Here is a 15,242-nt window from a genome sequence, read left to right as displayed (position 1 = left end):
CTTTAAGGTTCACAGCCCGATTCATAACCACTACGCTACCAGAGCTCCGACCCATAGCTACCCTGTATAGGGTTTCCGAGGAGCAGCTGGTGAGCGTGAACTGCCGACCTTACAGTTCAAATGGCTTTGCTGTCTGGCACATTAACCCACAGCGCCACACCAGGATAATTACTTTAGAAACTAATATATTTAGCTTTCCAACTTAGATAGTTTCTATTATCCATGCTTCATGAGTGTAAATACAGTGGGAAAATACAGTTGATTTTCATTAGTCATGGTAGTTATGTTCTATAAAGACACTGTTTTTATAGGACAAAGTCAGTGTTTTATTTAAAATAGTGAATTAAGATGCTAAACCATTATTTCTAGGGAAAATACAGGGTTAGATTTCTGTGAGCTTCTGATCACAACATTTTTATCTACTGGTCAATACATAACTTTGCTTTATATGTGTTGGTGTTTAAAGACACCTTATTTAATATATATTGATTTATTAACATTGAGTTCAGGGCCAATAGCTCTATACATAAACAAAGCTCTTCTAACACACATAATTTATCTGTAAGGTACATCATAGCCTTGAGATGCTTAGGAAGATCAGATAACACTTCAGCTCTTTGTGGGAGCCATTTGAAACAGCAACATCAGCAACAAGAGAAAACACATATAAATGCAAATACATGAGTTAAATAGGGTCTAAAAAAGATACTAGTTTAGTTTGAAAACTAAAACAAAAAGAACTTTGACTTTGGTTATCAGGTGACTCAAATTTTGCCACTTTGTACAAAGTGCTGTCAAGTCAGCTCGCAAGTGATCTCAAAATGACCAAGAAAGCTCCACAAGTATTGTTTAAATGTTGCAAATTTTAGTGAGTAGACAGAATCTGAAAATAATAAGGATAAACTGTATTTATATGATACCCAAAGTTTTAGTGGTGTGGTATGGACTGTGATATTTTGTTTTCAACCTCCTTCCTTGTTGACCAGGGGATTACTTTTTAACACTCCTTTCAAGTCCTTTGTCCCAATGCTGACAATTTCCAAATTTGTCATAGAAAACTCAGAAAAAGAGGGAATAATTATAAAGTTTAAGTGCCAGGTATTTGCTACACAGCTTTTATAATATTGCATTAAATTCTTATGATAATCCTATGAGTCAGAGATTGCTTCCATTTTATTGTTGAAGAAATTAAGATGTGTAAGTTAAATAACTTGCCCTGGGTCTTGAGTGGGAGTAATAGAATTCAAGCTCTCTTTTTTTCTCTTTTCCCCAATTTTTTCCCCCTACTATACAAGTGCTGTTTATCTTGTTTTTTTATATCCTATATAATGTAAGGGTTTTATGTAATTCTAACAAATTAACACAAGTATAAGATGGGGAAATACCATTATTTTTTTGTTTTTCTTTCTTTTTTTTTTCTAAAGTGGTAATATGCATCGAATGTATTGAATCTTTTTCTTTTAAGGATGAACGTGAGGCCAGAGAAAATGTGAAGAGAGAGCAAGATGAAGCCTATCGTCTTTCACTTGAGGCTGACAGAGCAAAAGTAGGTTTGATCAGGGACCTTTCTGGGATAAAGAATTCAAATAGTTTTTCATTATTTAAGTGCCAACCCCTTTTATACTTTGATCCCTAAGAATATTGGGCTTGCAATGGAGAAATCTAGATTCAATTATCAGAAAGAATATAATTCTAGCCATGGATCTTAAAGCTTGGTTCATTTTGACAAGATAAAGTTTGTTGGGAATCATGAAAAATAAAAATCAAAAGAATTAAGTCTAATACCTATCTTACTTGCTTTAAATTGCTCTATAGTTTTTTTTGATTGGTGTTAGAAATTAAAATTTTTTAATTGTAATTTATACTTTCAGGTGATTCTGATGTTAAGCAAGGGTTGAAAATGAGTGATTTATTTACTGTATTCATACACAAATAACATACATATTTTATGTGGTTATTTTTACATTATGCACTTATGAAAATATCTTGCAGAAGGAGGGTGTGATTGGGGAAAAAACATGTAACATGCACATTATTTGTGAAAAATAACTTAATGAGCACCTACTTCTGTACTAAGTAAGCCAGAGTTTCTGCATCTGTGGAAGGACTCACAATATGATAGATTAAGTTAAGAACACAGACTAATCTAAGGTAACAATTCTAAGTACCATAAGCAAAGCACTGAGTTCTGTGAAAATTCAGTGGACTGAAATTTCCAAGAAACTTTTTTCCCAGATTTTATGGAGCCCCATGAAGTAGAAATGTATTAGAGAACGTTTCATAGAAGAGGTGGTATATATGAACTGGACAGAAAAATAAGGGTAGGAGGGAAGAGGAAATCATGTATGTTCAGGAGAATTGACTAGATGGCACAGAACACGATAGAGGCTTGTGTGAATTTAGTTTGAGATTTGGGGATAGGAGAGGTAGCAAAAAATGTCAGAAATGAAGACCAGAGAAAGGTCATGAAGAATCTTGAATGCCATGTGCTACCCAGAACTGCCAAAGCTATTTGAATAGGAACACAATTAGAGAACTGTGCTTTATTTTTGCTTTCATTTCCATTCTTGTTTCAAAGAGAGATACTTGCATCACCAAACTGTAGTTCTGGCCCATGCTAGAAATTAACCTTTTGAATGTAACCAGTTCCCTTTCTAAGGAGCTCTGGTAGTGTAGTGGCTACGAATAGGGCTGCGAACCTAAAGGTCAGCGGTTTGAAACTACCAGCCGCTCCGCGGGAGAAAGATGAGGCTTTCTACTCCCGTAAAGATTTATACCCTTGGAAACCCTGTACAGGGTCGCTATGGGTCGGAACCGACTCAACGGCACTTAACAACAACAAGTTCCCTTTCTATTTTATCTACAGAGGGAAGCTCATGAGAGAGAGATGGCTGAACAGTTTCGTTTGGAGCAAATTCGTAAAGAGCAAGAAGAAGAACGTGAGGTAGGCATACATTTTAGAAAACTTATTTAAAAAAACTAGGTCATAGTTCCACTGTATTTGGTAATTAAGGCTATTAATATTTCTTCCCAGTTTGCTTGGATTTATTTAATATGGAATACCTAACTTTTCCTTAAGGAGCTCTGGTGGCGTAGTGGGTTACACATTGGGCTTCTAACTTCAAGGTCATCAATTCGAATCCACCAGTTGTTCAAAGAAAGAAAAAGGAGGCTTTCTGTTCCCATAAAGATTTACAGCCTCGGAAACCCTATTTAGGGTAGCTATAAATTGTAATCGACTCAGTGGCAGTAGATTTCTTGGGCAGAGGTGGGGGTGGGGGGAAAGGGGAGACCTTACATTAAAAGAATTCTTATAAAATTTGACCTGACTAGATGCAATGTTTGTATTATTTTTTGTTTCTTTCCCTTTTGTTGCTTGATAAATACTTCCCATCCTTTCTGAATATTATCTCACTCCAAAAATGTAGAAACTGTTTTTTCTGCTCCTTCCCCAGGCTTCACTTTGCCCACTCATTGGGCCTCTGTGCATTTATTGGGCCTCTGTGGTGGTTAATTTTATGTGTCAAATTGGCTAGCTTATCATACCCAGCCAGTTAATCAAATATTAAGCTCGATTTTGCTGTGAATGTATTTTGTAGCTGTGTTTAACATCTACAGTCCGCTGACTTTAAGTGAAAGAGACTAACTTTAATAATGTGGTGCACTTCATACAATCATTTGAAAACCTTAAGAACAAAAGTCAAGATTTCCCAGAGAAGAAATTATGCTTCAAGACTGCAGTGTTAACTCCTACTGAGTTTTCAGCCTGCTGGCGTGCCCTAGACTGCCAGCTCACATAAATGCATAAGCCATCGCCTTAAAATAAATCATTCGCATATGCACACTTTACATTTTCATCCTGTGGGTTCTCTTTTTCCTGGGAACCCTGACTACTACAGCTTCTAGATACAGGAAATTCATGTAATTTGTTGGTTTTCTCACATGAGTTTATGCCATGTCCATACCTGTATAATTTTTCACTCAATCATTTTGCAAACATTTTTCAAGAATTACTAGTGCCCCAAAGTTTTGAGTACTCGCTAGGGATTAGGAATATAGACAATGGACCAGCCCTCTAGGAGTTCATAGTCTTATGAAAATAGAATTTCAATATCATGTGTAAAAGTAATTTAGAGATTTGCCTAAGGTGCTAAAAACAAAGAGAAGTGATATCAGTTGAGGTCCTTTTCAAAACTTTTTTCAGAGGACTTTGAGAACTTCTTTCTAGACATAGGTTAATGTCATGATTTGCTTATACTAAGAGGAAGCCATCTAGATAGTAAATCCTTTGAAAGCAATTGTCATATCATGTCACTTCAGAAACGTACAATAACTTTATATCTCAAAGTAAAAGCCAAAATCATTATAGTGAGTTTTTTCCATATAAAAATCAGTACATAAATGTTTAATAGTGGCTTTATGTGAAGTTACCAAGTATCTTTAACTGGAAAAGGGATAATCAAACTGTGAAATACCCATACAACCAAAATCTCTGGAGAGTTTTTGTAGAACTTGACAAACTGACTTAAAAATTTATATGAAAACACAGTAAAACTGGAATAACCAATACAGTGTGATAAAGAAGAACAAAGTTCAATGACTCACACAACCAGAGTTCAAGACTTAGAATCATGACACTGTAGTACTGACAAAAGGATGGAGTCATGGATCAATGGAACAGAACAAAGGCCATAAATGTGCCTATACATATATGACCAAATAGTGATTTACAATGATGCAAAGGCAATTCAGTGAAGAAAAGCTATATCTGGAAAATGGTGCTATAATTTGCATATCCATTAAAAAGATAACCAATTCAATCTATACCTCCTATCATATGTGAAAATTAATTCAGTGGAGTTAAAATGTAAATTTTAAATTTATTAAACTAAAATCTTCAGGACCTTGGTTAGGCAAAGATTTCTTAGCTCTGACACTAAGAGTAAAATCCATAAAAAAGCAAATACCTAAATTGAATTTTATCAAACTTAAAGACTTCTGACCTGTAAAAGACACTGTTAATAAATTGAATCAACAGGTTAGAGATGGGAGAAAATCATATAGTTGAATATCTAGAGTACATCAAGAACTCAGATAACTCAATGAGAAAATAAACAATTCAAGTGAAAAATGGGCAGAAATTTGAAGATACTTCACCAAAGAAGTTATATAGAAGGCTAGTAAGCACGTAAAAAGATGCTCTGTATTATTTGTTATTAGGAAAATGCAATGTAAAAATCATAATAGACACCATTATATACCTGTTAGGATGGCCTTTTAGTAGAAAAACTGTTAATACCAAATACTGGAGAATGAGGAGCAACTGAAAACTATTATACATTAATGATGAGAATCTAAATTAGTGTGTCCACTTTGGGAAATGTGTGGTATTTTCTTATAAAAATACATACTTAACATATGACACCAACAGTCACACAAAAATATGTACACAAATGTTTATAACAAATTTATTTATAGTTGTCAAGTGTCCCTCACTGGTGTTGGGTATTGTATACCCATACAATGGAATACCATTCAGCAATAAAAATGAATAAACTAGTGTTACATTCAACTACATGAATTAATCTCAAATGCATTACGCTATCTAAAGGAAGCTGTTTATATGACATTTATAATTCCAAATGTATAACATGCAAGAAAAGGCAAAACTAAGAAAGTAGATCAGAGGTTACCAGGAGCTTTCAATACAGGAATTGGGAAATTTTAGGGAGATCATAGGTGATGGTGGTTATGTATTTGTGTGCATTTGTCAGAATGCACAGACATATACATTCTTTTATTAAGTGCTGTCGAGTCTGTACCAACTCATAACTACCTCATGCATACCAGAACAAGACACTGTCTGGTTCTGCACCACTCTCACAATCATTTCTATGCTTGAGTACATTGCTGCTGCCAGTGTGCCAATCCATCTCATTGGAGCTTTTCCTCTTTTTTGTTGAACCACTTTACAAAGCATGATGTCCTTCTCCAGGGACTGTCCCCTCCTGATAGTATGTCCAAAGTATGAGCAATAAAGTTTGGCCATCCTGGCTTCCAAGGAGCATTCTGACTGTACTTCTTCCAACACAGATTGGTTTGTTCTTCTGACAGTCTATGGTACTTTTAATATTCCCCTCCAACATTATAACTCAAATGTATCAATTCTTTTATGGTGTTCCTTATTCATTCCCATGCCTATTTCCTTATTTATTTCCATGCCTATGAGGCTATTGAAAATACCATGATTTGGGTCAGGCTCACCTTAATCCTCAAAGTGACATCTCTGTCTTGAACACTTTAAAGAAGTCCTGTGCAGCAGATTTGCGTAATGCAATATGTCATTTGATTTCTTGACTGCTGCTTCCATGAGAAAGTACAGTATGCATTCTAAAGGATGGATAATTGTTTTTAATTGCTATTGAGTTAGTTGTTCTGACATCCTGTATAGGGTTTCCAAAGGACATCTGGTGGACTTGAACAACCAACCTTGGGTTTAGCAGTGCAATGCTTATTCTATAGTGCCACATCAGGCTCCAGAGTAGCTGTTACTGTATATAAATTATACCTGAATTTTTATAAATGAGAATTTCATTAAGTAGTCTCCTCAAGGTTATAAAAAATCTAGTCATATTTATCTGTGGTTTTCATTCAAGTTTCAACCCCTGTACTTCTCTTACTCAGTTTGTTCCATCCATATTGTGGCACCCTTGCTATTATTTTTCAGTCAAGCCAGGCGCTGGGGCCTTCCCATTTACTTTTACTTCTGCCTATAATTCTTCTGCCAGATCCACATATCTTATGGTTCCCTCTCTCCTTTATGCCTTTGCTTACTAAGGTCTTCCTGGCAAGCCTATTTAATATTGGCTCCTACCCTCCTTCCCTTCTACCAATGTTCTCTATTTTATTGTTTTCCACAGCATTTGCACAGTGTCAACAACTATTTTGTCTGTGTATGTTTGTTTCTCCCCACTCAACTAGATTGTAGGCTCCATGTAGGCAAAAATTTTAATCTGTTTTGTTCTCTGTTATCTACCCAACATCTAGAATTATGCCTAACACAAAACTGTGCTCAGTACAAAGTCATGAGATAATTTAATGAATGTTAGCTTTAATCTACTTACATGATACTTCAACTAGACATGAATTGGCTTTGGTAAGTACTCACATACACTTAGAGGATAGTGTGTGTATGTTTGTATTTGTGTATGAGTGTATGTGTTTGTAAATTATGTAAATCTTTTGTTCTACTCATAGGAGATTCTCTTAAAATACAATTGTGTAAAAATAGTTTTTTCTGGGTATCTACCTGAAAATTCAATCACTAAAATTCCAACTCTAAAATGTGGAACAAAACTAAATATTACAAGAAAAATACTGAACTTATTAGTCAAAAAGAGACTGGAGGAAATGGAAACTATGGTCCTCAGCCACCCTTCAGGTCTGGAAAGGAACTCATTCTCATGGCCCAATTTTCAGCTAAGCAATAGATAAGTATAAAGGAGGAACAGCAATCATTCTAGATCAAAAAGACAACCTTTTTTCTAAGGGAAAAATTGAGGAAGGATGGGAAGGAGGGTGGAATGGAAATAGGAACCACAGGGATAAAATGAGATTAATTGTTACATGGAGGGGATTGCAGTCACTGAAATGAAAGAAAGTGTAATCCTTCACTCAATTCACAATAAAAAAAATAAAATAAAATCCTACTCTGGATGCTTTCTTCAGCAACATATATGCTAACATTGGAGTAATAAAAGGTTAACGTGGCACCTAACAACAACAGATGGACCCTGTACAAGGATGACAAGCAAATTTGTGAAGTGTTCTATATTTTTATTATTCATTTGTTATTTGAATAATCTGGTGTGGTACTATAGGATAAAACACTAGACTACAATGTTGGTTTAAACCACAAGGTCAGCTGTTCATTCCCACCAGCTGCTCCTCAGAAACCCTATACAGTATCACTGTGAATAGAACCAACTCAAAAACACTTAACAACAACAACAACACTAAGTTGAATAATCAGAAAAAAAGAACAACAAATCTGAAGAAAACCTAAGATTTATATGGGACACTGATTCAATGGCACTTAACAACAACAACAACTAGGATAAGCACTAGACTGCTAGCCTCAAGGTAAGGTCATGGTTCAAACCCAACAGCCAATCCTCGTGAATGCTATCTAGGGTTGCTATGAGTCAAACTGACTTGATAGCACTTAACAACAACAATCAAGAGGAATAACTTAGGTGTGATAGGAATTCCAGAACAGGAAAAGACCACACAAAAAAAGCCCATAGAGAATATCATTTAAGATTTGTTGGAAGAAAACTTCTTAGCATCATGAAAGATGAGAAGATAACCTCTGAAGAAGTTGAGCGAACTTCAAACAGGATAGACTCCATAAGAAAAACACCACAACATACTATAATCAAACTTTTCAAAATCATAGGAAAGAATCCCAAGAGCAGCTCAGGAAAAAACAATAAGTTACCGTCAAAGGAGAACTAGCAAGAGTAACCTCTGATAACTCATTAGAAACCATGCAGGCAAGAAGGCAATGAAATGACATGTATAAAACTTAGAAAGAAATAATTTGTCAATCAAGAATCGTATATCCAGGAAAACTGTCCATCAAATATCTTGACAAAATTGGGTCATTTTCAGAAAAACAGAAATTAAAAGAATTTCTATAAATCATACCAACCTTATGAAAAATACAAAAGAGCATTCTCTGGACAGAGAGCTAACAACAGCTGCTAACAACCTGATACTAACATGCATGTTACTACCTAGACTCAACCCAGATTTAGAAGTATGCAAGGTAAAACAGACCTATAAGACTGAAAATGGAGAAACAGAGATACAGTTGTAACAACAACAAAACCATAAATAAAAGAGGCAATTATGTAGTTATAGAAATTATGAAAGAAGAGAAAATCAAACCGCTTTCAAGATAAAAATTAAATAAGCCTAACTGTAACCCTAAAGGAGCTCTGGGAGCGTAGTGGTTACAAATCGGGCTGAGAACCGCAAGGTCAGCAGTTCGAAACTACCAGCTGCTCTGTGGGAGAAAGGTGAGGCGTTCTGCTCCCGTAAAGATTAACAACCTGGAAACACTGTTCAGGGTCGCCATGAGTCGGAACAGACTCCACGGCACATAACAACAACTGTAACCCTAAAAACTAGTTGTACCACAACTCTTACTCTTAACACTAATCCTAGCCCTGATAATAAGTGAAGTGCTAGGTCTAACTTACTCCTAGCCATAGTCCCAGTCCTAACCCTTATTCCTTACTCCTACCCATCGACTTACCCCCACACTCCCTGCAAAACACAGAAAAATCCTACTCTGCAAATTCTTATGAAGTCCAGACTTACTGGGCCAGCTGAGACTAGAGACTAGTACCCTGGAATGCTCTTTAAACCTTGAACTGAAACTATTCCCTACAGTCATATTTTAGCAATGAACAGATTGGCACACAAAGTAAAGGATATTAGCTGTAAGTGTGATACTCCATTTTAAAAAACCGTCTATATAAGACCAAAAAACAAAGAAGTCCAAGATCAATCCATATTTCCAACTTATACTAGCTTTCGTTGTTTTATGATAAGCCTAAAACAATACACTACATTTGTTTAGCAAACCAAATTGAAGTTAAACAGTGGCATTTACTATGACGGCTGTTCAATCATGGATGTCCTTTATGCTATTGGTTTACAAAAGTGTTTACTTATATGAGGCCTTTGCTTTTAGTCCTTACATTTGAAACTGAGGTACTGATATATTTTTGTTCTTTTTGACCAGTAAAACTGTTAGGTATTCAGCTCCCAAGGCTGCAGACTTACCTAATATCTATTCATTGTTTCCCACATTGGTCCTCTGGTGTGGTATACCTGAGGTCTGTTTTCATTCTAGAGAAAGCCCTGGAGACTAGGTACATTGAGAAGCAGACATTGTCTGCACAATGAATAGCATAATGAGCTACTGTTGTTTATTCTTCTTTAATATAATTAGTTGAGTTCCAACAATAATGTAGCATCTGTTATTATACTGTGTAGGGAAATGTCAAAATAGAACACAAGCAGACAGGTGGATTAAAGGGAGACCAAGAGAAGAAACCAGGAAATATCACATTAAATTCTGAATTAAATGAGGTGCAAAGAGAAGTACCATAATATTGATAAAAGCACCAACAATAACTATTATCTGTTGAGCATAGTGTTACTGGTACACCATAAGTTTGATGCTAGGAATTTTCCATTAAGTCCTGTGTGTCAATACTTGCTAAGTGTTTTATAAACATTATTACATATATACAAGAATCCTGCTAAGAAGATATTATTAGCCATATTTCTTATGAAGAAACTGAAATTCATATAGACTGCTACTTGCTTCAAGGCCAGAATTTAAACCTACATTGTATGTCCCAAAGCTTGTGTTCCTAAACATAGTATTGCATTTAAGGATTAAAATTTCACTGTTGTTTTTTTAACTGTCATGTTAGAAATCAAAATATTAATTAATATTGATGGGAGATAGTTTGATGCCTTTCTGTTATGGTATTGACAAAGAATATTAAATATACCATGGACTTCCAGAAGAACAAACAAATCTATGTTAGAAGAAGTACAGCCATAATACTCCTTAGAAGTAAGGAAGGCAACACTTTGTCTCACATATTTTGAACATGTTAGTTACAAGGAGGCACAAGACCCTAGAGAAGGTCGTCATGCTTGGTTAAAGTAGAGGGTCATTGAAAAAGAAGACGATGAGCCTCAGTGACATGGATTGACATAGTGGTTGAAACAAATGGACTCAAACATAAGGATGATAGTGAGGTTACTACAGGACCAGGCAGTGTTTCATTCTCTTGTTATGAGTCAGAACCAACCCAACCAACACCTAGTAAACAAAACGAACAACTTCCAGGAAGGGGACAGATGGGATGCTTCACCAGGGGGCAAGTTATATAGATATATTCACTTTCTGAACATTTATCAAGTTGTACACTTAAAATCTGTACACTTCTCATGTTTGTGTTATACCTAATTAAAAACTTAAAAACAATTATAAAATGTATACTTTGAAGGAAAAAAAAAACAACTTTATATGAGGGTACATCAAAGAGCATTGATACTAGGGTTTCAGTTCATACATGTATGAGTTTATTCCAAACAAAACACGTTTGACCATGTGTCTTCACTAGTGGATGGATGAAGACAAATTCTATTAGTTATGTACTCGTCTTAGTCTAATTAGAGTGTTTTCAAAAAAGGTCCAGTCAAAAACAGTAGCTGCTAGGGGATCTGCTGAGTCAGTGAAATTCAAGGTAGAGAGGTCAGCTCAGAAGGTTATGGCAATTGTCTTTTGGAATTCCAAAGGAACTAGGTATTCCTAATGGATTCAGAGGACATAAGACAATCACAGGAGCTTATTAGGGAGATGTTTTAAGAACATTGAAATCTTTATTTGTGAGGAAAAGGCCAGGAAAGTTGCACTGAGGAATTTTTTCCCATCACAACAATGCACCTGCTCATTCTTCAAGTGTTTCAAGGACTGTCCTACGAGAATTTTGTTGGGAAACCTTACCCCATCTACCCTACAACCCTGATCTTGTCCCTTCAGACTTCTTTTTGTTTCCAAAACTTAAAGAACATTAAAAGGAACATGATTTGAGTCCTTTGAGGATGCCAGAACTGCCACTTTGATGTGGTGTAAATCAGGAATATAGAATTCTTTGGGAGAAGGGTTAAAGAGATGGAAATGCTGTCTTCAGAAGTGTGTTGACCTAGATGGGAAAGATGTTCAAAACAATAACACAGAATTTGATGTTTTTGTTTAATAAAGGATAAGGGTCACTATGAGTTGGAACTAATGCAATGACAATTAGCAACAATTGTTGTTGTTGTTGTTAAGTGCCCTCAAGTCAGTTCCGACTCATAGGGACCCTGTATAGAGTTTCTGAGAAGTGGCTGGTGAACTTGAACTGCCAACCTTTCAGTTCAAACCAACTTTGCAGTCCAGCATATTAACCTGAAGTGCCACACCAGAACAATTATAGAATATATTTTATTTTGAAACTTTTTACAGTGAATTGAATGAAGATTCATAGTGAAGATAATCAATTTTACATTCAACAAATCATACACTTTGTTTCATCTCAATGATTGCAATCCCCTCCGTGTAACAACAGTTATCCCACTTTCTCACTATGGTTCTTATTTCCATTCCACCCTCCTTTCCAACCCTTCTGAACGTTGTCCTTAGGTAGATGTTGCCCTTTTGATCTTAAATAATTGACCATTCCATGGTTGTTGTTGTTATTGCTAAGTGCTGTTGAGTCGGTTCTAACCCATAATGACCCTGTATAGGGTTTCTGAGGAGGAGCTGGTGAGCTTGAACTGACTTTGCAGTGTGGTGCATTAACCCACAGCACCACACCATGGTTAGCATTCCTTATATACCCTATGTCCCTCTTATATACTTATCTACGTACTTGACTAAAAAGTGGGCCAGAATGTGAGTTCCATCCCAGACCACAATGTTTCTCTGAGATAGAATTGTGTGTTATATATTTGTATTTAATTGATGACTATATGTTGTTGTGTTGTTAGACTCTCACCAACTGTCTCCTGTGGATGTAATTAGAGAATGGAAGTGAGTTTGCCATTCGTGCACCTCAGTTTAGGGTGGGTTTGGCTGGTGCTGGCCACTGTTTATTGTTGGTTAGGTGGTATAGGAGCTGGTATTGGCTCTTGCCCAGTGAGTGGAGCTGCAGAGGGTACAGTTGTAGGTAGGATGTATGGGCATGATTGCTGTCTCGTATCAGATGGGAAAAAGGAGAAACCACCCATCTATCCACCCAAACACACCCAAGAAAACAAAACAGAATAAACAAACAAGCAACCAATAATGAAAAGAGAAAATAATAAAGGAGAAAAATAATATAATAAATAAGAGTAAAGAGGGACAGGAAACGGAGCTACAGACAAGAAGAATGAAAGGAAGATACAAAATTTTAAAACACTTAGAAAAACTAGGGAGAGGAAGGATGAAAAGAGGAAGAGTATAGAGAGTAGTAAAGAAAGATCAGAGGGGGAATAAAGAAGAAGAGAGGAAATGAGAAACAGAAGAAAAGAAAAAAGTGGAGATAGAAATGATAAAATTCTAGGAAATAGAGAAGAAGAAAAAATAAACAAAAATAATGAAACAACAAAAGGAAAACAAACAGAAAAAACAGTGCAGCTGTTGGATCTATAGAAAAGAGAACTCTGAGAGCTCCTGCCATCCAAAGAGCTCACAAGGTGTATATGGGAGGAATGTGACAACAGGGTTCTAGATGGAGTTCCTGTGGGCCTAGGAGTTATCTGTGTTTAGGGCATTCAGTCCGGAAGTAGTTGGTGGAGACCCTTGATAGAGCTGTTTTCAGTGTCTGTTAGGACCACAGGGCAGCTGGGGGCAGGGTGATTAGTTATGAGGGTTTCCTAGACTAATGTGAGTCTAATGGTTCTGTGGGTCTGAAGCCAAAGCAGCACAGCCAGTCCCCAGGGCACACTGATGTGGCTCACAACTATGTGGATCCAAACTTCCATCTGTACTGGGGATTAATGAGGCTAAGAGCTGGCCACCCCACTGGTCACCAGCGGATCATGGGGAAAAAGAAGGAATCACACCTTTCGTTTTGCCTGTGTCAATCTGCTCTGCCAGGCCACCTTCTATTGCCAGAGCTCTTCACAGAAGTTTAAGATGTTTGCACTGCATCTGGCTGACCATTCATTAAACAGTTTCCCTCTCTCACCATCCTGGCTCAGCAAGCATTCAATTCACTTCTCTAACCTTTCCTCTGAAGTTCAGGGTTCCAGGATTTTCATCTGTGCCTGTTTCATTTGGTCTCTTGTATCTTTATTGTAGAATGTCTTTGTAGTGTATCTGTCTAGTCTACCATCTTGCCACAGAACCCTAATATGGTTTTAATATTTGGAACTATTATACTGAACACATATTTCTTACGTGTCCATTTCTGGACCTCAGTTTCCCCATATAAAAACATGAGCATATCTGGAGTCCTGGTAAGGCACTGTAGAATAATCACTGTACCATAAGGTTGGTTTGAACTGCAAGGTCATCAGTTCAAACTCACCAGCTCCTGAGAAACCCTATACAGAGTCTCTATGAGTTTGAACCAATTTGACAGCACTTAACAACATTAACAACTTGGTACTATCTGACCAATAAAATCCTGCCCATGTCAGATATTCTATGTAGACCTTCTCTTCATTATAACCAAAGCAGTCACTAACTGAAGCCTATTGTGTGTGTGAAACCACACTGGGAACTTTACATTTATCATGTAGGAAAAGACTTCAAAAAGTTTGTGGAAAAATTGAATTGAAAGATACTGGAACTTTTCCGTGAACTTTTTTAAGTCCCTCATTATATAATCCCCAGTTTTACAATCTGCCATGAGGTAGATGGTATTACCCAGTGCTTCTACAGGAAGGTGATCGTCAGAGTCATAGAAGAGACTGGCTTTCTCTGTACACTGCAAACTTTTTTACTTTTTTTCAATACTGCAGTATTAAAACCAATCGAATTCTCTCAAATGACAGAGAAATTAGCTAACTTATTTTCTGTACTGATGTTTGAGTCAACTTTGTTTTCTGTTGTTTATTTTAATTATTTTGAAACAAATAATACATATGTTGTTGTTGTTATTAAGTACTATAAAGTCAGTTCTGACTCATAGTGACCCTGTATAGGGTTTCTGAGGAGCAGCTGGTGGGTTTGAACTACTAACATTTGGTTCACAGCCCAGTGCTGATCCTACAGTACAACACCAGGAGTCCAATACATATACATAATTCAAATGTCAAATGTTTTTAAAAGCATCTTCAGAAAATGCTCACTGTCCCTTCTTCCATCCTCTTTCCCTCACCCTGTATGTTGTTAAGTGCCATCGAGTTAGTTATGACTCTTAGCATCCCTGTGTAGGGTTTCTAAGGAGTGACTGGTGAGTTTAAGTTGCCAACCTTGTGGTTCAAACTGACCTTATGGTCCAGTGCCTATCTTATAATTGACGATTTTTTTTTCTGTGTAAGTTTATTGGTTGTTGTTGGATTTTTCCTAGCTTCTAGCTCATTCCTTAAGAAGTTCTGGTAGCGTAGTGGTTACGAATAGGGCTATGAACCTCAAGGTCAGCAGTTCAAAACTACCAGCTGTTCCACGGGAGAAA

General features: G+C 36.5%; 1 protein-coding gene across 1 annotated transcript in view; it reads left to right on the top strand.

The window, feature by feature from the left end:
* The window catches only part of FAF1 (Fas (TNFRSF6) associated factor 1), a 665,112-nt gene that overhangs the window by 558,753 nt on the left and 91,117 nt on the right, over window positions 1-15,242 (top strand). The window contains exons 16-17 of the mRNA XM_006839751.1: window positions 1,466-1,546; window positions 2,867-2,944. Coding sequence (XP_006839814.1) covers window positions 1,466-1,546; window positions 2,867-2,944 — 159 coding nt within the window. The remainder of the gene's footprint in view (window positions 1-1,465; window positions 1,547-2,866; window positions 2,945-15,242) is intronic.

The sequence above is a fragment of the Chrysochloris asiatica genome, unplaced genomic scaffold (assembly GCF_000296735.1).
Source record: "Chrysochloris asiatica unplaced genomic scaffold, ChrAsi1.0 scaffold00026, whole genome shotgun sequence".
Classification (NCBI taxonomy): domain Eukaryota; kingdom Metazoa; phylum Chordata; class Mammalia; order Afrosoricida; family Chrysochloridae; genus Chrysochloris; species Chrysochloris asiatica.
The sequence above is the reverse complement of the archived record's forward strand: the minus strand, read 5'-3'. Positions and strand labels throughout refer to the sequence as shown.